This window comes from Chlamydotis macqueenii, chromosome 5 (genome assembly GCF_036417535.1).
Source record: "Chlamydotis macqueenii isolate bChlMac1 chromosome 5, bChlMac1.mat, whole genome shotgun sequence".
In the NCBI taxonomy this organism is placed as follows: domain Eukaryota; kingdom Metazoa; phylum Chordata; class Aves; order Otidiformes; family Otididae; genus Chlamydotis; species Chlamydotis macqueenii.
The window spans coordinates 1,292,713-1,316,492 of record NC_141560.1 but is presented as its reverse complement, the minus strand read 5'-3'; the positions used below and the strand labels follow the sequence as shown (position 1 = coordinate 1,316,492).

The 23,780-nt window shown below is 42.1% G+C and overlaps 1 protein-coding gene across 3 annotated transcripts in view; it reads right to left on the bottom strand.

The window, feature by feature from the left end:
- The window catches only part of FANCM (FA complementation group M), a 68,705-nt gene that overhangs the window by 6,902 nt on the left and 38,023 nt on the right, over window positions 1-23,780 (bottom strand). For all 3 annotated transcript variants that reach the window (XM_086749319.1, XM_086749320.1, XM_086749321.1), the window contains 6 exons: window positions 18,749-18,906; window positions 17,982-18,134; window positions 3,430-5,428; window positions 1,810-1,889; window positions 1,630-1,698; window positions 962-1,096 (listed from right to left, as the gene is read on the bottom strand). In XM_086749319.1, coding sequence (XP_086605445.1) covers window positions 962-1,096; window positions 1,630-1,698; window positions 1,810-1,889; window positions 3,430-5,428; window positions 17,982-18,134; window positions 18,749-18,906 — 2,594 coding nt within the window. The remainder of the gene's footprint in view (window positions 1-961; window positions 1,097-1,629; window positions 1,699-1,809; window positions 1,890-3,429; window positions 5,429-17,981; window positions 18,135-18,748; window positions 18,907-23,780) is intronic.

The window sequence follows — 23,780 nt, the reverse complement described above, 5'->3', positions numbered from 1 at the left end:
AATTAAGATTATCTTTAAAACATTAAATATATCCAACACAATGTGCCCTGGAGCCCTGATTACAGTCATTTCTGCCTAGTGGAACCACATCCATGCCTATTTACTTACTACAAATATCTTACCCTGCCTCTGCATCCTCTCCCGCATCCATTCCTGATGCACTGACAGATTACAGCGCAAAATACCAAGTTAAGATTTAAGCTTTGATGTTGAGGGACCATTGCTGTCTTAAGGTGTTCAAAGTTGAAACCACTAGAGAAGGTGGTAAATTCATACGATCAAACATGCTAACAGCAGAAATTCTGGACAAGTACTTGAGCTTCCTGACTCTGACTGATCTTTGAGTATCTCCTACTTGCAATGTAAATTGGTACTTTGCTCCAGAACATTACCACGCGGGGTCCCGCACACTGCTCGGGAGGCCAGGCAATGGATGTGAGGGTTAAGTGTTTCAAGATTTCATCTGAAATGTTTGCAACCAACTTGTGTGAAACAGCTATGAGCCTCAGCTCTCCTAAACAATGTCTTGAAAACAAACAACTGCCCAAGTGCAAAAGGCCATAAAATACACACAAGCTCCAGAGTAAGTGACTTGATGACACAGTAAATTTTCCTCTTAAGTACATGCTCAACAGTTTTGGCATTTGCATGTTTGAGTTTTTTAATTTAAATATAGACCAATTAGAAAATGTTTTCAGTTCATTCTTGCAGTTTGAATAGAAAGTACAGTCTCACTAAGTTGTCTTCTCTCTTTTTTTTTTTTTTTTGCTTTGGTTTGATCACACACGCTGCTCACATTCAAAGAAACATTCTTCTGGTCCAGGTTTTGCAACGTTGCAAACATGCACTTCCACACATACAGACACACGACAAAGCACCGCAGTGATCTACGTCGCAAAGGCGATGCAAACTGCCCCAAATACGCCCTTGCACGCAGTAAGAGACAGGTAACATCACACACCTTGTACGGAAAGTTGCTCTTGACCTTTTGCCGTTTTGTATTTCTCTGGTTTTTGTTACGGGCTGCTGAGCTGCTGTTTGCGGTCCTGCTTGAGTCCTTCTGAAAATCCACGCTGTCATCACTGGACATGTCCGACTAAAGGAACATTTCACAAACACTTCAATAAATAAGACTAAAGCAAGGAAGATTATAAATATACAGGCACCCTTCAACTTCTGGGTTTTTTAAGCAGCACCTGATTGTTGTGATTCATTTGCTATGGGAAAACCATGCAGTAATGCTAACCATCTTAAATCCAAAAGGAACAGAAAAACATGTTACTTGGAAGAAAAGAAAAAGTCAAATACGACATTTTTTTTTTTTTTTTTTAATTCAAAGCTTTGTGGAAGAAACATTATTTTACTGTCTTTCACAAAGGGAGAGGCTCAGCTTTCCTGTCTATAATAATAACTCACTATCAAAGAAAGACGCGGCCATCTTTGGAGACCTCAGGTGAGAACTGAAGGAAGGAAAGCAGTTACATTCTAATACGCCTTAGGTCAGACGGCATAAAATATTTTTAATAAGAACACTTGCCTACTGACTGGAGAAAGAGTAAATGTTTAACTATATCATCCATAAATGAGTGAGCATTCCTTTTCTCCTGTCTGACCAAAGCTCTTACTGACCATGTTAACTGGGTGTCGACGTTTTCTGGCGGCCCGAACCGGCGATTCAAAATCACTGTCGTTCATAACCTACGTGAACAGAAACAAGTATAATTGCAAAGAGGATTTTTGGTTTGCTGTTTGACTTCTTTGTCATTTTGCTTCTCTTGTCTTTTTTTTTTTTCTTTTTCCAAGACTCACATCAGGAGACTGCAAAACATTCTTTTTTTTCCTATTTTTTCTCTGGAAAACGATCTCCTCTTCACTCTCACTGCTGTTTCCTACAAAAAAAATAGTAAAGAGCATTCACAAGGAACTGCATTTTTCACAATATAATATTGCTATAACTGCACAATCTAAATCTGTCTCTCTCATAAGAGTACCTACAAAGGAGATTACTTATTGATCTATGTGGCAAATATTGTTCTCTTTCGCCTTGTTAATCAAAATAAATAATCTCCAGCTGAGACGCACAATAAATCCTGCTTCCCTGGAGAGTCTCTGCACGGAAGTGATGACCCCAGGCAGCACAGATACAGAAAAAGGGAGGTGAAAAATGAAACCAAGAGAAGAAGCCCTGAGACGTTGAATAAGAGTCCCACTTCTGGAAGCGTTTTGTAATACATGTCCCTGTGGGTGCTCTGAAACAAAACCGGCACTCACTGAAAGGTCCTCATTCCAATTCCTTTTCAAACAGCTGCAGCCTTCTCTGCTTTCCAAAGCATTGCCTTTATGTTGTTTCTTTTTGTGGTGAGGTGTTGGGTTTTTTTTTGTTCAGTGTTTGTTTGGGATTTTTTTTATTAAGTAGATTACAATATTTGAATTCAGCAAACTACCATATCAGCTTGGAGGTGTGATGATTCAGGATAAAGGTGGCATTCGACAATCACTCACTTCCAGAAAATCTGATAACTATCAGACAAATCCAAAGAGAAAGAAAAAAAGATGCTTTCACCACCACAGGGATTGTTTATGCTTTGTTCCTACGTTTAAGGACAGTAAAAAAGCCATTCAGAAAAACTCAACGTGCCCTATAATCAGACCGAGTACTATTAAGCATAAATTATTTTGAAAGTAATTCAAGGTTATTCAAAGATAAATATGACAAAGGGTGTGAATATGACCTGTAAGGGACCTAGGAGTGAAGAATGATGGCCATTTATATATTGGCAATATTTGAATACGAAACTTCTTTTAATGTTCTCTTCATCCTAAGACAGAAAAAGACAGAAGGGGAGAGAGAAGAGCAAATAAAATACAATAGAGCCCACAAACAGCTGATATTTTTAAGACAATCCAGGTTTGTGCTGAAGGTATAACCAGAAAATTTTAAACACAAGTCAGTTGTTACGCAACTAAACTTTTGGAAAGAAATCATCAGTTGAGTTTCTACTCCCCGGGAACAATGACAGGAGAACATGAAGGCAAGGGATGCAGGGACTGAAGTGAAACAGATGCAGACGACTGCGGATCAGATCGTGCGGGGATGAAGAAAGGGCTCTCAAGGCAGCTGGAGCTCACACAGTTACACCTCACGTGGTCGCACTGGTAGTACTTGTGAGGGGATATTAGAGGCCTAATTCCCTAATTCCAACAAGCACGTGTGCATTTTGGCCTCCAATGGCTAAGCTGGCACGCAGGGTTAAAATTCTGGAAAGCCTCCTCATGAGCCAACCCCTAGTATTACAACCAGCGCTCACTCTTCCTTTCATCCTTCCCACTTAAGCCACAAAACCAAATTGAGGATCCAGCAGATCCCGGATTCTGTATTATTTATTTAAACAGGAACATACTGACTGACTGTACGACTGAAGTCCCTACCTGCAGCAGAAGACACACATGAATTACGAAGATCAGCATCTTCCAGGATCTCGGTTCTTCCTGAACAGGAACCACGGGCCCCCGTGGCTGAGCTCCCAAAGTTCTGCCTATGTAGGCTTTTGGCTTTATTTACTTGCTCTGTAAGAGGCACCTCTGGAATTTCCTCCCTGGCACTAGAGAAGAGAGCCACCGGAATTCTTTTGATAGTTTTAACATTCATAACCTTTCTACTTGTTGGGGTAGAAAGTGCAGAAGCCAAAGCTCCAGGTGATCCACTTCCCATTCCTCTGTCTCCTGACTTCAAGAAAGGCACCGCAGCGGTAGCACCCTCGGTCCCCTCTGTGTCGTTCCGGCTCCGACGCTGGAACGGCAGTGGTGTGGAAGTGTCTCTTCTCTCAAGGCTTTTGCAATCCTGTTTTGGCGATGTTTCAAGCCTGAAGCTACTGTCCAGTAACTTGTTTTTATCTTCAGTGGATTTAACGCCTGCATGACTCCCCAAGGCAGCATTTAATATTTTGGTACTATTAGTATTTATATCTTCTTCAAAGATTTCATTCTCACACTCTTCAAGGGAAAACCCCAAATCAAAGTTAACAGAAAACAGTTCTTCAGAACAGTCATAAAGATCATCATTATCCAGAATCTGCTCAGTCACGTTCATATCGCCTGACACTTCCGTGGTTGTGGATTTACTGCTTCTGGGCTGCTGCTGGCAGGTTCTGTCCGCGGTGACACAGGCCACCTCTGAAGGAAACCGCTCGGAGCCTTGCTCTGCAACCGGCCTCCCAACGCTCGCACCCGACTCTGACCTGACTACACGCTGACTGTTCACAGGAACGCTGCCACTCTTTGTATCATAAATGTGTTCATCTTCAAATAAATAGATACTCCTCTCTTCATCAGTAATCACACTTTTCTTGCTGATTTCAAGATCTTCTTTAGCTTTTTGAACAAAATCCTTATTTGAAGGGTTATTTGTCAGAGTGTGACTTATTGCTGGAGTTTTCTTTTTAATTTCAGTTAATTCCTCATTGTCAAACAGGCTATCAAAGCTGTCATTCCAGTCAAGTTCCCCATTGGCTTTACCAGCAGCAGTCTCAGAAGAGACTACAGCTTTTGAAAAACCAGTATTTACAGCAGCACACAGTTCACTGGTGACTTTCAGTTCAGGATTTTCAAAGAACGGTAGCGAACGATCAGCTTCTGCGCACACCGAAAAGACTTTGTCCTGCAGCCCCTCTGAATAACCACCAGAAATAGCTTTTTGGAAAGGACACAGTGTTTCTTCATTTCTCATCATGCTTTCACAATCATGAAGCTCATTCAAAGAGGGAGGAGATTGTGACAAAAGTCTTTTCACATGGGAAAATATTTGTTTTAACCAAGAAGGCTCCTCAGGTGGTCTCTCAAGCGCAGATGAATCCACACATGACTCAGGAATATAAAATAAGTCAGAGGACACTGGTGATTTCTCAGCTGTGAGGCTACTATAACCCGAATCTGCATGGTTCGTCCCCAGCAACCTACAAGTTTTATCTACAGCTTTGTATTCCTTTGTTGCTGCACTTTGATGAATTACAGCACTTTCACTGTTGTCACACAGGTCAATGCATTCATTCAAGTCAAACGTCACCTCTAGTTCCTCATCCTTTTGGCTGCCCTGGTCAGTATTTTCAACCAGAGCAAGATTTTTTCCTGAGTAAGAAGCTGAAGTTTTAATACCTGTAGGCAAGACGGGCACTTCCAAATTTAATCCAGAAGTTCTTTTGGGAGGCTTTGTTTTTGTTATTTTAAACGTGGAAAATAATTCACTCCCATTATCATTTGTATCAAGTAAAAATGGTTTTACTTTTGATCTGTGTGCCGTATCTTTCCTAGACGAGCATGCTTTCTGATCCAATGTGGAGCCGGTCGTGGAAAGACGGCTTTTATTCCTTCGAACGTTAATGTCTTCAATGCGTAAGTGAGGCTGAATCTCCAGTTCATAGCTGCAATCTCCCTGGTGACAAACACAGAGTAATATTTACTATAAATAAATACAGGCCTACAAGGACCTGTCAGAAGAATATTTAAAACAAGTGACAAAGGTTTTTGTACTCCTAAAGGTTAGGGGCGGGGGGAGGGGGGGGGCCAAAAAAAAAGGATAGTGCTTTGCATTTAAAGTCAGAACCTTCAAACAAAAAGCATGCTGTCAGCTTAACTGCAAACCCACGCCTGGGTAGTCAAACCTGAATGTTCTAGCAATGGCAAAGGACACCATGCATAAACAAAGATGGCATTTGAGAGAGCACCACCGCGCAGAACGCCAGCTGAGCATCTGTGTTGTGCAGTTAAGATGCATTTCTCAGAACATTAACAGCAAGCAACGCCACTTTGCTAACAAAACATGGAAGGTGTTGTGTCCTGCGGCAGGCTAACGCTTACAGGCTGTCGCTCTGCGGGACCAGCACATCGCGGAAGGTGCTGTGAGCAGAAGAAATCCTTACTCAAAAGCACAAGTGAGCCAAGAGTTCTCTGTTCTCTTTGTGCTGTGGTTTATAATTTGGCTGCTGCCATTGATGGCATATTAAGAGCTTCTCACGTACTCTGAACGTACTTTTTTTTCCACATATGCTTATTAATGTTCTGTTCAAAAAGGCACTGACCTAGGGAACCAACTCTTTTAAAAATACACCTGAAAAAAGCACAATAGACTTTGACATCACTCCCAGCTAGGTATCCATACAAGGACTGCCTGGATTTAAAGACTATTTATTTAATGTCCTTCTCGCTCTCTCTTTTGAATTAAGATTTCAAAATTAAGGCATACAGTCTCCAAAAGGAACAGTAAGGGTTAAATGAGGCTCTGAAAGCCATGGTTTGAAACACTCCTTCAAAGTTCAAACCTGTTTCACTAATAAACAATAAAAACAAAGAGGTAAGATCTAAACAGAAGGCACAATTACTTTTTGGCAGTTCAGTCAGATGAATCCTTTGACTCACTAATCCCTGAATTAAACAAGGTACCTTTATGAAATAGCAGGTGATAAAACTGACTTTTACGACAAGAGGTTACCTGCCTCCTATAACAAGTAACCTTCTACAAAATTCTTACCAGATATAAGTAGGGAAAAAAATAAGGTCTCATAATCATAATCTCCTGAACCCTCCCGGTTGTCCGATGAGAATATTGTCAGAGCAGTTCCACTTCAGCTTGTGCCAGCCGTGCTGCCACCCACTATTCAAACTCCAGCATCCATATCTCCCACAGCATCACCTCTTTCTCTAGCTCTTCACAAGCCAGACCCCTCACTCCCCATCACACGGACCCAAGCAACGCGCACCTCTTCTCCCACGGGCATAACCCCCGCCCTCCACTCACAGAGAGCATGACTTCTTATTCTTCAACACTTGGCCTCTAATTGAGTTGCAAAGAAAGTTTCCAGAGCTGTTCTAACCAAAGACACTAACACCAACATCTTGATAAAACTGGGACCCCTGGGCCGTCTCTTCCAAAGAGACTGAGGAGGAATTAAACAGCTGGAGTTTCCACAGACGGTACACCTGGAGTGCTGTTAAACAACCTTTACTGCTCGGCTCCTTACAGGAGCTAAGGAGTCAGTCATGGAAAACAAGACTTGAAAAGTACTCTGGAAAGTCATTCCACCCCATGACATACGGCGGAAATAACCATACCCAAAATTACTGCTGCCTGGCTTGTCTAAACGTATTCCTGAAAACAGGACTTGAAGATGTTTTCCATGCATTTGAAGACTGATGACATCCTAACACAGTCTTGGATCCTCTCTGGTGGCAGCAAATAAAACGTACTATCCAGCAGTAACAGTATTTTTTCACTCTCAGTAATAATAATAAAATAATTATTTAGATTTGTATCACTACAGACACGAGCCACAGGAAGGACGATACGCAGAATAAATAGGGAAGAATCTGCATACAGGCTGTTTTGAGGTCGGGGCACAGCTGGTTCCAAATCCCGTTTACAGCAGTGACATCTGCGTCTCAGCGACACCGTATGCCATTTCTATGTGGCCAGCACGGCAGAGTGGCAGAGCAGGGGGAAGAAGTCCAGCTGCTAGAGATTCCTCTCCAAAGGGCTGTGAAACACCCACTCCTTGTCACTACAGAAGACGTCACTCCGCTGCCACGCACCTATTGCCTAGGCTCAGGCTATCCGTTTATAAACACAGCTGAGGAAGTAAAAAGTCAGGATTCTTTAAAAAGAGATCTCCAAGGAGATCCTCAGACTATACGGGCTGACTTCGAAGAAGTCTTAACACCAAAATAGTGAAGAAAATAATTACAATGAAAGGGTTAAAGGATGGTTTTGATATGCATAGTTCTAATTGATTAGTTTCCCTCAAGCTCAGTCGAAACAGAATCAAGATCTGGAAGTCTGCATGAAACCCAAGCGGAGTAACAAACAACAACCAGCACAACCTGGTCCAATTAATGTCACAAATGTCATCTGAGGAGACTGCACATTTGGTTGACACGATAACGGTGCTGATATGTTTAGATTTATGTAAGTAACAACTGAATGTTGCATAATATTTCAATTAAAGTATCCAAGCATTACAAGAACACAGGTCTATTAAATGAATTAAAGACTGATTAGCTGCCAAACCACTCACATTGACTGAAACTGAAGTAGCTGATTCTCCTGCTCACCCACGCTTCTAAGAGGTGCAGTGCAGATCATTCCTGGCTCTGTATTGTTCTGCATTTTTTAAGAAGTAACCCAAAATAAAGCAACTCAAAACTAATCAAACTTCCAGGAAAAGATGAGGGTTGTGAGTAGGTAAAAGAATCGTTCAAACCACAACTGGACCAGAGGTAGAACAGATAAGGGCAAATGATTGATGTTTTCACGTGGCCAAACACAAAGTTGCACGTTTAGGATGGTAAGAGGTAATAGAACAACATCGTCTCATCCAGAGGACCTGAAGAAACTCAAGAATGAAGTTCCTGAACTGGTGATGGTGGTATGCAATCTCTTGCTTAAATACCTCAGGAACTAGGAGGTGGCAAAGGTGATGCCAGTTTTTAATGGTCAAGGAAGAAGCTAATGGGTTTCTAATCTTATCTCCATGCTGAATAAAGTAGTAGAAGATACAAGAGACAACACTGGATGAATCTTCTTCAGAAGTGTCCATATTGCATTTGAAAACCACAAATGGTACCTTACAAACCCATCAGGTTTCTTTGAAGAAACCAACAAGCAAAAGCATTGAGATGCTGTCATGCATAGCATCTTTCCAGTTTTCTGAAAGGTTTTCAAAAAGTCCCTGCCAAAATCTTTAAAGAAACTTAAACAGAGAGAGCAAACCAGGGAAATTTCTTGCTTGGATAAGTAATTGGGGACAACACAGAAATGGGGAGCAGTTGTAACAGAGAACTTCATTGCATATACCTATGATTATGTTCCAACTTGGGAAAAAAAAAAAAAAAAGAAAAAGAAAAATGTGTTGCAGACCTGCTGTGTGCCAGGACAACAGTCCAGAAGACAAGTTTAGCATTTAGGACAAATTTTAGTAACCTAATTTCAGGCTTACATGGAGTTATATAACTGTTCCAGTTCAACTTAGTCATTCAAAATACTTTCTCTCAAACAAAATACTTTCTCACAGTGAGTCTAGTTAATGGTGATGGAGTGAAAGGACAGAATTATAATTATCACTTGTTAGTGTGAATGTGTAAGACCTGTGCAATCTTAAATGACCTGAGCAGCTCTTCTATAACCCGGTGAGCTCCACAGTGTACCAGCTATTCAGTAAATAGGTCACGCAGGAGCAGAAAAACAGGCATCTCTTGTGCTACTGAACTAAATCAATGATCTTGCTTAGAATTATTGATTCCGTTTGAAAAGCAATAGGTTTTTTAATATAGAAAATAAAAAGGAAAAAGTAAACTTAAGATATTAAAATTTTCCATTCCTCTCCTATTGATTTCTGAAATTCTAATCCTTTTTTTGAGTAACAGTGATCATTAAACCGATGTTTACACAGACGTATCCCAAACAACTCTTTCCTGGCCAAGGCAGCTTTCTCCTCCATTCAACTCTGAACTTACTGGGATGGGATTGAATTCATTAAATATTAGATCTCACTCGCAGGCCAGTTCTTCAGGAAATTTTGTAATTCCTTATGGCCATCTTTTATTAGCAAAATATTTTTTTTACTGGTATAAAAATGATCACTTCCAAGTCATTTACAAATCCCTTGAACAATTTTGAAGCTTGTGTGATCTCCCTGCTAACCTCCCTGCCTCCCGAGTACAGGCCAGTATTTATACCTGTCAGGAACTGGTTAATGAGCATAATAACCAGTCCCTCCTATTCCATGGCTGCTTAGTTTCCAGAAGATACTCTTAGGGGACGGAACATAGTTTAAAACTTTTTTTTGGAAGTTCAAGTATATTATATCAGATGACCCTTAAAAATATACTTAGTTGACTCAAGAACGAAGCTGAAGGGACCTAGAAACTACAACTTCCTCCTGCAAAAGCTGTAATATTTCTCTTCCAAATGGCATCACATTTAGTATGCACTAAACCTACTGCTTTTTCGCTTTCCAGCAGCTTGCCTGGAATGAATCACAACTCTCTCCCATGCAGCCATCCAACACTCTTCTTCAAAACCCCGCTCAGCGTCTGACACCTCCCACTCCTGCGGCACCAGGCTGATCTAAGCAGCCAGGAATTCTTGAAGAGCTACCATCTGCTCCTGCTTAGTAGCAATTGGCTACTATTGATTTATCTGCTTGTACTTATTTTGCTGATACTCTAATTTGAGAGGGCATCTGTCTGTAGCAAACACAGCTACACAATAAAAACACTCAGAAGTTCCCTAAAAAGAAAGGTTTATTAGCAAAATACGGGGTATGTACTCTAGCAATTATAGGAACAGGTATGAATAAAGGGGCTATAGAGGCAAGAGTGAGTGTTCAAGAACATCTGAAGTGCCAGAAAATAAATTAATCTGTGGTGTAGTAACTGCTTATTTTCTAACACTTTCTGGACAGAAGCGGTAGCTCGTTAGTATTAGAGGCGTCTGATCTGGTGGCGGCAGATTGTTGTTACCTGACGTCACAGACAGGTGAAAGCTGACATTTACCATTTGACTTCCTTAGCCGAGGATGTCCCCGCGTGAAGTATTGTAGAAATGTACAGGCGGAGGGGAGAACCTGCCACGCTACAGCGTTCTAAATAAATGTGATTATATTGCACTAAGCTTTGTCACCAGTGCATTGTTATAATATTAAAAACGATTTTAAAATATTATCCTCTCTCAAAGCATAAATAGTATCTTCAAAGACATTTGGTGTGTAGCAGGTCCTGCAAGAGTTCCAGGACTATATGACTGGATTGCTAGTTTACACTTGGCACCTACTGTAAAACTTCTGCCAAATCAGGCTTCTGGAAGAGCTTAAGGAACAACCAACCAATTATTCACGTACATAAATATTTTGTTTGTCAAAAACAGCGTACAACTATTTTAAACCCAGAAACCCAAACGCAAAATTGCTGTGTACACACACACACACACTCCCTAATCGAATAAAATAACAATGGAACAAAACCAACAGAAGTCAACAGTAGCCAGACAAGTAGGTGCTCTGCCACTCTCCGGAGAGCAGGCAGGGAGATCAGGAGTGCGTACGCTACTGATAAAACCCCCAAAGGCAGGAGCTGCCTGTGATGGTGTCACATATACCATACCACAGGAGGCACATCTCTTCTCTGTAGATTTAAGTTGGCAACCCTACATCACACCCTTGATATTTCATTTGGTTTCCATAAGATGTAATATTATGGCACGTTTTTCCAGCAAACTGAGCTCATTTAACTTTGGTTAACCCGGGGCACAAGGGCTACAGGAGGCTTTCACGCAGCGCCGTACAGGAGCACCGAGCCACCCGTCGATACGCTATCTCAAATAAACACAGCTAAGCCCTTCCAGGTGCCACACAATCTGCTCAATGCCCTTGTCCCTCGCACACGGCTGACACCCCAAAATCCTTTCCCTAATCACTCTTACTTCTCCATTCTCACTGTGAGCACAAACCCCCCCAGGAGCATTAAGACCAGAAAGCACCTGCAATTAAAGGTCTGAACAATCTAAACCAGGTCTCAATTAAGTGTTCAGGCTCAAATCATTTGGCAACGAGATCAGAAGAATCAATATGGCACAAAGAAACTGTTTTAATTGGAGAGCTGAGATTTTTGGTCTTGCAGGTTCTCCCTGGCAGCCTCACCGTCTAAGCACAAGCCAAACCTTGAATAAAAAAACAAGCTGGGCCATCTCTGCATAGCTTTCTTTTGAGAATCCCGAGACAGAGTATGTGCTTTGATGATCTGTTCTCTGCTGTTAAGCCAGATTTATGTCCCAGACAATAAGCAGGGCCCCTCAGCTCAAGCCAGCAGTTCCAGCGGTGCATTAGTCTGTCACAAACACTGTAACCGAACGGCATTTGCCGTCTTATATCATTTGTTGCTGGCTGGGGAAGAAGTCTTGCCACATCTCAGATCAGGATTTTAACCAGAGACAGACTACTGGCAATGAGGGCCTTAAAAAAAGAAAAATAAAGGCATCGTCCTTATTTGAATCATTTTTAACTTTGCATCTCCTGTGAAAAAAAAGTCACAGCTAGCTGGAAACACTGCGTTTTCCCTCCAAAATACATCTGATTTAAAACGTCAGAATCATGGAAAGCCTTTTCAGGTTCTTTGGAATTTTAGAGCATCCTGGGAATACTTCCCCTGCTGTCAGGCATTTCATCCCACGAATCCCGCAAGGCAACCCAAGACAGATGATAAACAACAGACCATTTTTCGCGGCAGTCCTAGGTTCATCTTCTAAACCCTGTCTCCCAAGGTGTTTGGTATTAGAGATCACTTGAGTAAAAAGAGAGATAATCCTTCTAAATGGGGTCTTTGGGTTTTCTTTTGTCTTTCTAGGGAGAATAATTAAGCTGACTGTAACCTCACTCACAGTCATTCTCCCACATTTTAAAAGTCCTAATGTTGTCAAAAGTCATCAAGAATTGCCTACCGCCCAGAAAACAAACAAACAAACAAACAACAAAAAACCCAAACACACTTGCACTTCAGTATTTCCTGTTACTTATCCTCAGAAACTTGGACCAATATAATTTCAATAAAAGTGATTACTTTGCCCTGACCTTGTTTCCAAGCAGTACAGTTTAATTTAAAAAATGCTTAAACGCTATTGAATTATTTTGCATAAGAACAAATCGATTTGTTACCGTGTTACACAAAAATCCCTGTAGCTCGAAGCAAATCCAATCCCATCTGCCCGGTTCTCGTTGCTGTAGTAATAAAGCCACGCAGGCATTAAAGGCTTTTCTGCAGGGGAAGCTTTTCTGTCCCAGGGTTCATAGCTGGGATTTCTTTTTCTTTTTTATTTTCTTTTGACTTGCCAACTTCTTCCCAAAGTTTTTAAGAGCATATAAATACAATATTTTTTTTCCAAATATTTTCACTTCAGCTATTTAAAAATATCTAAGCCTTCTAATTGACTTTTTAAAATCTATTAGACAAAACACGACTGTACAGGTGGTTTCTTGGAATCACTGAATGAGTACAAGGAAAGGAAAGCTGCACATCAGTGAATTCCGGAGCTTTCTTCTGCAAGAGAAACGAGAACATCCATAAAGAACTCACAAATAATACTGAGCCAGCTCAGGAGGCAAGTTATTACTAATCATGAAGGAGATACTTCCCAAGAAATAATTAGTTTAATCAGAAACAACCAGATCATTTCATTCTTCACAGTAAAATAACAATTAGCCTGGTTTTATATTCTGTTCCTCAGTAAGAAAATAATCAATAAAACAATGGTTTTAGGTTCAATAGCTTTGACTAGTATTTGTCTTAAACCCCTCTGCTATTGAGAACTGTAAATTACCGTCAGAGAGATCAGCAGCGGTATATTGGGCAATGCAACATTGACAGCAGGAACCTGGATGCGCAGTACACACATGCAAAACCTTTGAATCACGGCTAAAACAATTATGGTTTCCATCACTCGTTTCCATTTAAGACTAACATTTTGGCAGATAACAGGCTTAATTTCTACTAAAGGTGAATTTCCTACAGGCTGGAATAATATCCCTTTATCCTACTGTTTAATAACAGCTCTTCCTACCATTTCAAAACACATCTTCACACTAAGGCAAAGCAAAACTTCTGAAAGTTTAAACTTCCTCCAGAAACGATCTTCAGCAGGAATGCCCAGGTGAAAGCAGTCCGTGAAACCCCAAGCTGGAGTTAAGACTATCCCAGTCTGCGTGATTTTAAACCTCACGGTTTTCCCAACGCATGCTGAACGGAACTACCCATGAACACACAGAAAAGCACGCGGGGCCGGTGTCCTACCGCCCCGCTCTTGCAAACACAGGCGGATCTTTCAGTCAGCGGAGTTCCGCTCGCACAGCTACTCACACGCACACAGCATCAGTCAGCAACACAGCCAAGAGATACCCCCTACATAAACACGTAGGTTTCGGCACAGCTTGCTTAGTTTTTGAAAGATCTTGATGTGAACAATTTTATAAGCAATAGTGTTGAGAATACTGTATCATAAGGAAAATTGAGATGTGTGAAATCAGAATACTGCATGAATGTTATATTTATTCCAATTTTAACTTGAAAGCACAAACCTCAAATCAAACTAGTAAGAAAACCTTCGAGCTTTCAAAAGACTATTCCAAGAAGCACACAGAACGCGTAGCCTGCCTTTTATGAAGATGTAAGCAGCTCCGTGGGCAAGAGAAGCACAGTGGATGCCGTTTACCTTAACTTCAGCAAGGTTTCTGACACAATCTCATAGCTAAACTCGAGAAACATGGTTTGAATAAGTGGAAAATAAGGACAAGCGGAAAACTGGCAGGACCATCATCAAAGTGTTTTGAGGAGCAGTATAAGGTCCAGGCAGGGGCTCGGTGCCAGGAGTGTTTCTCAGCAGGTTAACATTGTCATTAGTGACCTTGACTACAGCAGAGTGCACCTTCAGTAAGTCTTCAGCAGGTGAGGGGAAGCAGGTGACGTGCTTGAGGGCAGGGCTGCTGTCCAGAGGGTCCTCAACAGGACGGCAGAAACCTTGGGACAGAAAAATGAGACAGCAGTGTGCCCTTGTGGCAAGAGACGATCACATCCCGGCTCCATTAGCAAAACAGGAGGCAGCAGGGCAAGGGAAGCGATTCTTCTCTGTTTACCCCGCGAGAGACCACATCTGGAGCTCTTAGGCTAGTTTTGGGCCTCTAGTTCAAGAAATATCTCAGACTGGATCAAGTCCAGCAGAGGCGGCCAAAACGGTCACAGGGCTGGAGCACGAGGATGTAAGGAAGACAAGGGAGCTCTGTTCAGCCTTAAGAAGAGGGGGATCTCATCACCACCTTTATCTAACGCAAGGGCAGAGGCACGACACAACCAGGCTTCCTGGAGCTACGCGGAGGCCAGAGTTAACGGGTGCTACATGTAACAAGGGAAATTTCCCTTAGATATTAGGAGAAAGTTTTGCACCACGAGGATGATAAAAAGTTGAACCAGGGGCCCAGAGAGGCTGTGGGATTCCAGTAGTGGAGATCCCAAAGGCTTGACTTGTTGAGGCCCTGAGCCACCTGACCTACACAGGCCCTGGACTGGACCAGAGACAGAGCTCCACAGGTCCAGACGGAACTGCTCTGTGGTAACAGTGACGGCCCTCAAAGCAGCACTCACCAACAGGAATGGTTTAGAACAGAGATTTTTTTTTTTTTCTTTTTTTTTTTAAAGGTTCTTTGGTCTGATTTACTATATAATTATACTCATTTTTCTCTGTATGCATTTTCTGATTCACTAGAATTGAAGGTGTAAGAAGATGGAATCGGGACAAGATTGGTAGTACCAGGAAAACAAAACCACTGCCCTCACGCTCACACAAGCGCTCACGCTAGCAAGACAGAAGATCGTTCTCTTCCAATTGCAGGGCAACAAGTGTTTGCTGGTGTAATCCGTCTGATGAGGAAGGACTGCCACAGCGCGGTGACTGCTCCCAGGCGATCCCACTGTACAGATAACACTTCAGTCACTTCCCTCCCCTCTGGTGATTTCACTGGGAACATATCCTGTCTTGGGAAGACAGTGCCTAGCAGAGAAGCCAAGGACTTAAGAAAATATTAATAAAACTCGCACACCAGAAGTCACTGTCAGTGCTGACAAAATAGATTAAGACACATTGCATCTTTGCTTTTTGTGACACAGTTATGGAGAAGCTCCTCTGATGTCCTCAAACCTTGACAGTTTGATTTAGATATAGGAAAGATGCTAACAATCACTGAAGTTTAAAAACCAGGTGTCAGTGCCGACTACAGCTTCGGCCTTGTCAGCCTTCCCAGAGGTGGTCAGAATCACTGCTAATGCTTTGTTTTTCTCTAGCAGAACTCAACAGGATGGAGAGATGTTCCTGTTGTAAGCTCCCATATTCAGTGGAGTATTAGAAGGTGTTTTCACCATGCCAGTGACATCCAATTACAACTTCTCCTCTAACGGATGAGGAAGTACAGTATCTCCAGCTGTGACTAGCTAAGACAGACCAGAGGAAGCTGGCTGGAAATCAGCCCAGATAATGCCTGGAACTTTGAGCTGGCAGGCAGCTGAACGAGATAACAGGCAGTCCCGGTCTCGAGTGTGAGAGCATTGCCCACAATGTATCACGACTAAGCTGCCATTCAGCTGTTGAATTAGAAACAGGGAAAGCCAGCTGTTTGTCACCTGTTATCAATTACTAGCTGTACCCTGCCCTTTCCAATGCCCATTTTCCAGCATTTTCCAAGACTGTTTGCAGCCTCTGCAGCACTGCAACATGCTGTACGCAGAACTGCTCTGAGGTACCTGGGGAGAGAGCTCGTGTGCTGCGACGGCACGTGGCAGCGTGATTTCTGAGCAGCACCACACACCCCGCCGACGCTGGGTGGCCATCAGCAGAACTAAGCAAAACGTGCCACAGTGACCACGATGCACAAAGCCATGGTTTTGGGTCCTGCCTGCTGACGGGACACCCTCTCTGTTCACTACACAGCAGAGAGCAGAGGTAGGTGAGCAGGGCTGTCTCATTCCCCTGACGGACCGTAGGCAGGACTGCCTCTGTAAAAGCACGGCTGCTTGGGAAAGCAAGCATTTGATACTCTGCTTTGCTCATAATTTGTGGCACCTACTTTGGCAGAGTTTGAGGGAGAAGACCGAAGACTCACTTGGTGAGTAACAGATTTGCTCTGTAAATTATTTTAAAGGCACCAGATGCTGCTTTAGCATCTACATCTTTGAAGGTGCTTGGGAACCTGAACAGACTTCTGGTACCACCACACTTGCACCAAAGGACCTTAAGGCACAAATACAAGTGCCTGATTTGGTGGTGGGGAGAGAAGTCCTCAATCAGAAGAACAATTCTATTTTTTTTAACAATTTATTTGCCTCTTGACTTCCTTCAGCTCTCTGTATCTGACACTCCCCCAAAGCCCTCTCTCTCTGGCAGTCCTTGACCCCAGCTTGGGAACACAGATTCTCAAAGAAGTCAAGAATGCCATTGTTTGGTGATGAAGTGGAGAAGCTTATCTTGGCTCTGAAAGTCTATTTACAACTTTCAATTAATACACTTTCCTAGCAAGGAGTACAACTACAATGTCTCTATTCTCTTCCTTGATTAGTCTAGTTATTCAGGAAACTCTGGCAGCTTAGCAACAGATTCTGATGACCTAAAAAACTTCAACACACTAAAAAGCAATATGTGTGGAACACAGAAAAGCTAAACCAGAGGGAAAAATAGCGTGGTGAACAACCGAAGTCTTCAGGTACTGTCAACAGATCCACCTCTACACACATTTTCTTGTATGTGCCTTTCATTATAAAGGCATATCTGCTATCCATAACTGCTAGCAAACAGAATCCACATCTCCCAAATGGTTTTCATCCGTGTTTTCTCTACTGTCCTTTTCTTATCCTCCAGTTCTTAGGAGTAATTAGGCTTTTAATTAAAGCTTTCACAGAAAACAAACCATGAAACCCCAACGCCTTAAAATATGCAATACATTCCTGCATTATTTTCACAGGATGCATTTAATGTACATAGATCATACAAAATTATTTCCAATTCCCATTACACTCTGCAATAGCTCTAATATCACTCCGGGTGTCTTTGCTCCTTGACAAATACAGTTCTTGTATATAATGTCTTTTTGTACAAAATTGATACTTGCAACCATTAAAAAAGGAATGATTTATGGGGTTTTTTTTCCTGTTTAGGGCAACACTGTTTTTAAACAACTTCAGTGGAAAAGATGAGGAATTAGAGAATGCCAGGGGGAGACATTTTGAAACAAGATTAAATACACATTATCCATTCCACAATGCCTAACTTAGCCCCACACAAGCGCTTCCCCACTTTTTGTTTCAGCTGACCAGACACAACTAGGGCACTTAGTATTTTTTAAGCAGTCTAACCGTGCATTGAATACTTGTGCATGTTCACAGCCAGACCAATGTAAACCCCTTACCTGTTCATGTCTCATGAGCTCTATTAATTCCATAACGCTGATGAAATGGTAGCAACGATCTGAGTGATCAACCACTGACGTAGGAAAAGGACGATTCTGCCAAACGCTCCACTCAGACAATGAAAGTTCATGAGTCGCCTTCTCCTCATGCTTCTGCAGTTTGAAATTAAGATTGGCAAGGAGATTTTAATCAAGAAATTGTTTAGCAACACTGATGTCTACTTCTCTGTCAGGGAAAATAAATACTCTGAACGTAGAAAGTATCTAAACATTATCACAATGGTTTAAGTCCAGTTTAAATAAAACCAACACTGTGCTTTATGCTGCCACAGCTTTTCATGGAAGACAGGTTGTTTTAAGTGGTGAAATGACACAAAAGCTCCAATTTTTTTTTCTCTGAATCAGAAAAGAGCTTGTAAAACTTGCAGTTTTCTTTCAGTAACATTTATGTAGTTATATAAACAAGGGAATGAAAAAGTGTGGATATAATACCATCAGGAATACAGCATCCTGCACGGACTTTTGGAAACAGGAACAGAACTTAATGGACACTGAGAGACATTTTAACGTATTTTTAATTTACAGACCTAACCTCAAAGACCCATTTCAAACATCTAATTCCTAAATTCTTAACCTCAGAAACCTACATCTAATTCTCCAAATTGCATCTTTAAGGCAGACCTCCCTCAATTCACCATTAACTTTGTCACTCAGGGTATCCTTTAGGCCTCATGTCAAAGCAAGCACTGCACGTAGGTTAAACTCACTGGTATTTCTTCCAGGTTTTCCAAGGTTTCAAACTGAATTTGAGGCAATATTGGTTCCTTCACTCCATCACTTTCCTTAATCCTGTAAAGTCTGTCCCATATTTCAAATTCCTCAGGTGACAGAGACCAGTTCTCATGGCAGTGTACTTGCTTTTGGCCTAAGGAGGGGAAAAAGAATAACAGGAAAATGTTACCCACTTTAAGAAAAAGGATACACAGAACAGAAAGAACTTTGTATGATATCAGTCAAAAGAAAAAATACCTTCTCTCTGCCACAAGCAGAACCAGAGGCAGTGAATCTGATGTCAGAAACAAGTACCAAAACAGTGTTGTACATGTTATAATTATGGAGAAATCTATCTATGAAATGATTGTTTTGGGGGAAGGCACCATATAAACACAGATATAGATAAACAGATAGAGAGATAGACGTACATCAAATACCTATGGGCTCTGAAGACAGGGTAGCAAACAGGGAAAGCTAAAAGCTATGTCTCAGAGCTTGGGGAACAAACTGCATTTAAGTAACATCTCTTTTTTTTACTCTTCAGATACTGGAAAGCAACATTAATTTGTTATCACAAAATCTGTTATCCATTTGTTAGTCACTTTGTCAGTCGATCTCCTCTCTTAAGGACATGCAGATGAATAACAGGACAGAAACAAGAGTACTATGAAAACTCCCCAGGAGCAGGGAAAGGAAAAAGAGGCTCATGGATTTTATTTGGACTCATAACTGCAAGTGGGAAGCGTAGGGCACCTGTGAGCACCAATGCTAGATACAACCAAAATAAGGGCTCATATGGCAGCTCACTGGAGACAAAGCCCTGGTGCTGCTTGGCTCTGAGCAAGTGTGCTCAGTGACAAAGAGGAAATTGAGTCTTCTTGGGGAGTCTGACAGCGAGCCTTGATACCACGGCTATCCAAAAAAGTGCCAAATCCCTCAAAACAGCCATCGGTGCAAATAGCAAAGAAACTGTTCTGGTTTTGTTAGTGGGGGGGGGGCCTAAGGTGGCAGCTTCTGTAGGAAACTGCTAGAAGTCGCTCCCCTTTGTTCAGTGGACTCGGCCGGGCCTAGGGCGGACCTGCTGCCGGCCAAGGCTGAGCCGATTGGTAGCAGAATGTTCCCTGATAACGCCTCTGCAATAACGTATTTAAATAGGGGAAAACAGGAAAAAAAGAAGGGAAGATGTGAAACAGCTGAGCGGGGGGCAGAGAGGGGGAGGCGCGAGCCTTGTGGGCCTTGCAGGCCTCACCCTCTGGCCTCCCGCCGGGCAGCCGACTGGGCCCAACTCGGCCCGGCCTGGCTGCAAGAAGTGGAGAGGAGATGAGAAGTGAATGAGATGTAAAAAGGATCCTGAGAGGCGTCTGCCAGCCTGTTGTGAGGAACGGCTGCAGACGCCAAGGTCAGTGAAGGAGGAGGGGGAGGAGTAATACGGCTCCTGGCCAAGATTCCTCTGCAACTCGTGGTGAAGACCATGGTGGAGCAGGTTGTCCCCTGCAGCCCATGGAGGTCCACGGAGGGGCAGAGATCCACCTGCAGCCCGTGGAGGACCCCACGCTAGAGCGGGGGAGGAATGTGAGGAGTTCTTCCCCTGACAACAAAGCAGCGGCGTGAAACAACGCGCGATGAACTGACCGCAACCCCCATTCCCTCTCCTCCCTGTGCCGCTCGGGGGGGAAGGTAGTAGAGATAATGTTAAGCTTGGGAAGAGGGAGGGGTGGGGGGAGGTTATCTTGTTCTCTGTCTCATTATCCTGCTAGTTTTAGTAAGAAATGAGTATTTTTCCTCAAGTCGAGTCTGTTTTGCCCGTGACGGTAACTTTAAGGATTTCTCCCCGTCCTTATCTCAAACCTCGAGCCGTTTCTCTTATATCATCTCCCCCTATTCTCTCAGAGAGTGGGGGAGCGAGAGAGAGACTGCGTAGTCTGGTCCCGATTGGGGCTGAACTACGACAGAAACATTCAAAGAATCTGTGTTAAGAGCGTGTTAAGAATGTGACTGTATTCAGCCCAGGTCTATGAAGCTTGGAGAAAAATAATTAAGTTAATTTGACAATCACTCTACAGATAGGATTTGGGCTAAATCTGCAGCCAACACCCTATTCTGAATTAATGCCGTGTGAGAGGAATCAGCCTGTATCTCCCAATCCTCTCAAGTTACAACTGCCAGAGACCGTGTCTCCACAGGATGGTGTGACGACGTTTATTAGAGGCTAAAAACAGGTTCCTGAGAGTTCAGAGTATTAGGTTCAAGTCCTGCTCAGAATAAGTCTTTTACAGCTGGAAAAAACTAACATCAAGGCCACTGTTAAAACAAAGCCCAGAAGATCAATATTGCTACTAAAATATTTTTTACTCGGGTCTAGATGTTACACTGCTTTATAGCTAACGCATAAAAAAAGCCACAACAGTCTAAAGACTAAAGAAGGCATTGGTATGTTTTAGAAAAAGACAGTAAAAGAAGTTTTATCATTAAGATAAAAACTGGAGTTAAAGGAATAATGTGAAATTTTAAAGTCAAACAAAAAACCACAGCTATAGACAATCAAAATTCATACTATCTGAAAAGGAGGGAGGAGATAATTGTGAAGAACCAGGAAAAGAAGAATTAACAAAATGAGATTTCATCTAGACAAATGCAATGAAAAAAACCAAACCAACCCAAACCCAAAGGAAATTATTGCTATCCTAAACCAACGTTCAGCTACCAGGAACACGAGGCTATGGGAAGAGCACACTTGGACGCAGGTTAGCTGCTTTTGCCATGCCTGTTGTGGTTCCATACCTCTCACACAGCCCGCAGGTTGGCAGAGAACTTGCAACAACAATAACGTTAGAGAGAATTATCCAGATCTTTCAGCACTTTCACCTTTTCAGTTATCTTGTGGGATAGTTATTCTTACTTTATAAAGTAAAAAAAAGATGAGCATAAAAAACATGAGCTGTCTCCAAAGCAGAGACTTTTTCCTCCAATGAGTCCAAGCCATTTTAAGCGCAAAACCATTCTTCCTTAAATGCTTTTTGATTTGTGTTTATGCTTTGCATTTATTGATACGGTACTCAATTTTAGCAAAGTCTTTAAAAAATCCCCCCAAAACCTAAACAAAAACCAAAATTGAGAGAGAAAAGAATCTCAAATTAGAAGAAACAACATAAGAGGGCTGCGGAGACGGCGGAGCAATGGGATTTTTGCTCTTGTTGCTGTATTTTTTGAAGAAAAACTCATGCAACTGAAGAACACACTTGGTTAGCGATGGGCCAAGACTAGAATAACGTGTCCTTCTGGTACTGCCAAACAGATAAAATTTATGCAAGAGGTTTTGAAGTGGAAGGATAGCATAAACTTCATAGAAATTGAATCAAGAAAGAAGAACAGAACATATTAGTTTTGACTACAAAAGGAGAGTGCTTGAAATGACTATGGCGCTTCTGCCTGTGACACTTCCATTTCTGTGCACGCGTATTCTGCCACGGACAAACCTGAAGGCCAACAGAACCTCAAGGACAAATGAAAAGTGTGAGAGCATAAATGCAAACATACATACACAGCTCACTCATTTCTGCTAGCTTTTCCAGTTTTCTAATGTGGAAGGGGGCACTGAAGTAAGGAGAGGAGAAAATGCAAAACAAAGATCTGTCTATCTCCTCTGTTTGAGATTTATCTTGTGTATCACTAAAATCAGAAACAGCCACTTGCTTCGTACAGTAACGGAGGGGACTTCAACACAAAGCCAGCGCTCGACAATTCGCACTGATGTAACACTTGTTTGCAAGATGGGCAGTCAATCACGCTCATCTTCGGCGACTGCCAGACCTCCACGCGCACTTCAGTTGTGGCGCAGCTAACCTGTTTCACACAAAAGGAACCTGGCAATTACAGCCCTCGAAGCGCTATTCCCTCAGCAGGAAACACGGTCAGCCTATTATCTTCTTTATGCATTTACTGCCTCTCATTTCTATTTTCTAGGAGACTTACATTCTAAAATGATTATTTTAATTCCATGTTTTTCTCTGCTTATTTTCTTGCAAGTTGTGTCTGTTTATTCCATCCTTGGTTTCCTCTCTGGCCACCCTCTGAGCTGTGCACAAAGCCCAGGTAAGCAAGCCTTGCAGAAGGCTCCAGAGGCGTAACAGAAAACATCACGAGCAGAGCAACATCAAACTGTGCCCCAGCTCTGTCTGCAGCACAGGCACACTTACAGAGAGCTGGGGCTGAGGACAGCACGTACAGATTGAGTTATCAATACTAATTCCTCTCCATTAATATTTCTACGCTGCAAAATGGGAGATAGTATGAACTGTTTTGGAGGCCAAAGGAGAAGCCGATTTTTTTCTTCATTTTGTAGCCTGCTTCCCCTTTCTATGTTCAGCTCTTTGTTTGCCTTGGATGGTGTTTGGAAAGAGATCAGATGGAGACTTTGATAATTTCTGTGATCACAAGCATTTAAAAACCACTGACTCTAAAGTCTAACTATTCAGATACTGAAATATGAAGTTTCCCAAGGCTTTTAGGAGTTTATTCTTTCAAGAGGTTGCTATTGGTCTTTAGAGAAAGCACTTAACCAAAGAGATCAGGCACAACAATTTATAAGTATTTACAAAACCTAGCTCTTTCTTCCCATCTTATAATTTTAGTCAGTTTAGTGAGCATTTCAGTGTCATGTAACTGCATCAGCTAAAGAGCCATTTCTCTTTTTAGATTAATCTTCTTCCAAGGGTGCGTGCAATTCATAAATATCCTACCTTTGATTTCTCCTTTTCCTCCCCTCAAAATCCTTTAGCTTTCCAGCATTTCTGATTTATCATCCTTTACAAAGGTTTAAGATATACTTTTCCTGTCTTAATAAAAACATTAAGCCTAACTGTCAAAGCTCAAAACCAGATTCAGTATAGAATTATCACTAAACTTTTCAGTGACAATTGTGCCACCTGACATGGGTATATGAGAAGTCTTCAGAAAACATCGTGAACATTTGCCTCTTCTGTTTGTAGCTGGAGTCTCTGACCTTCAGGCACTGACTCCGTGAGA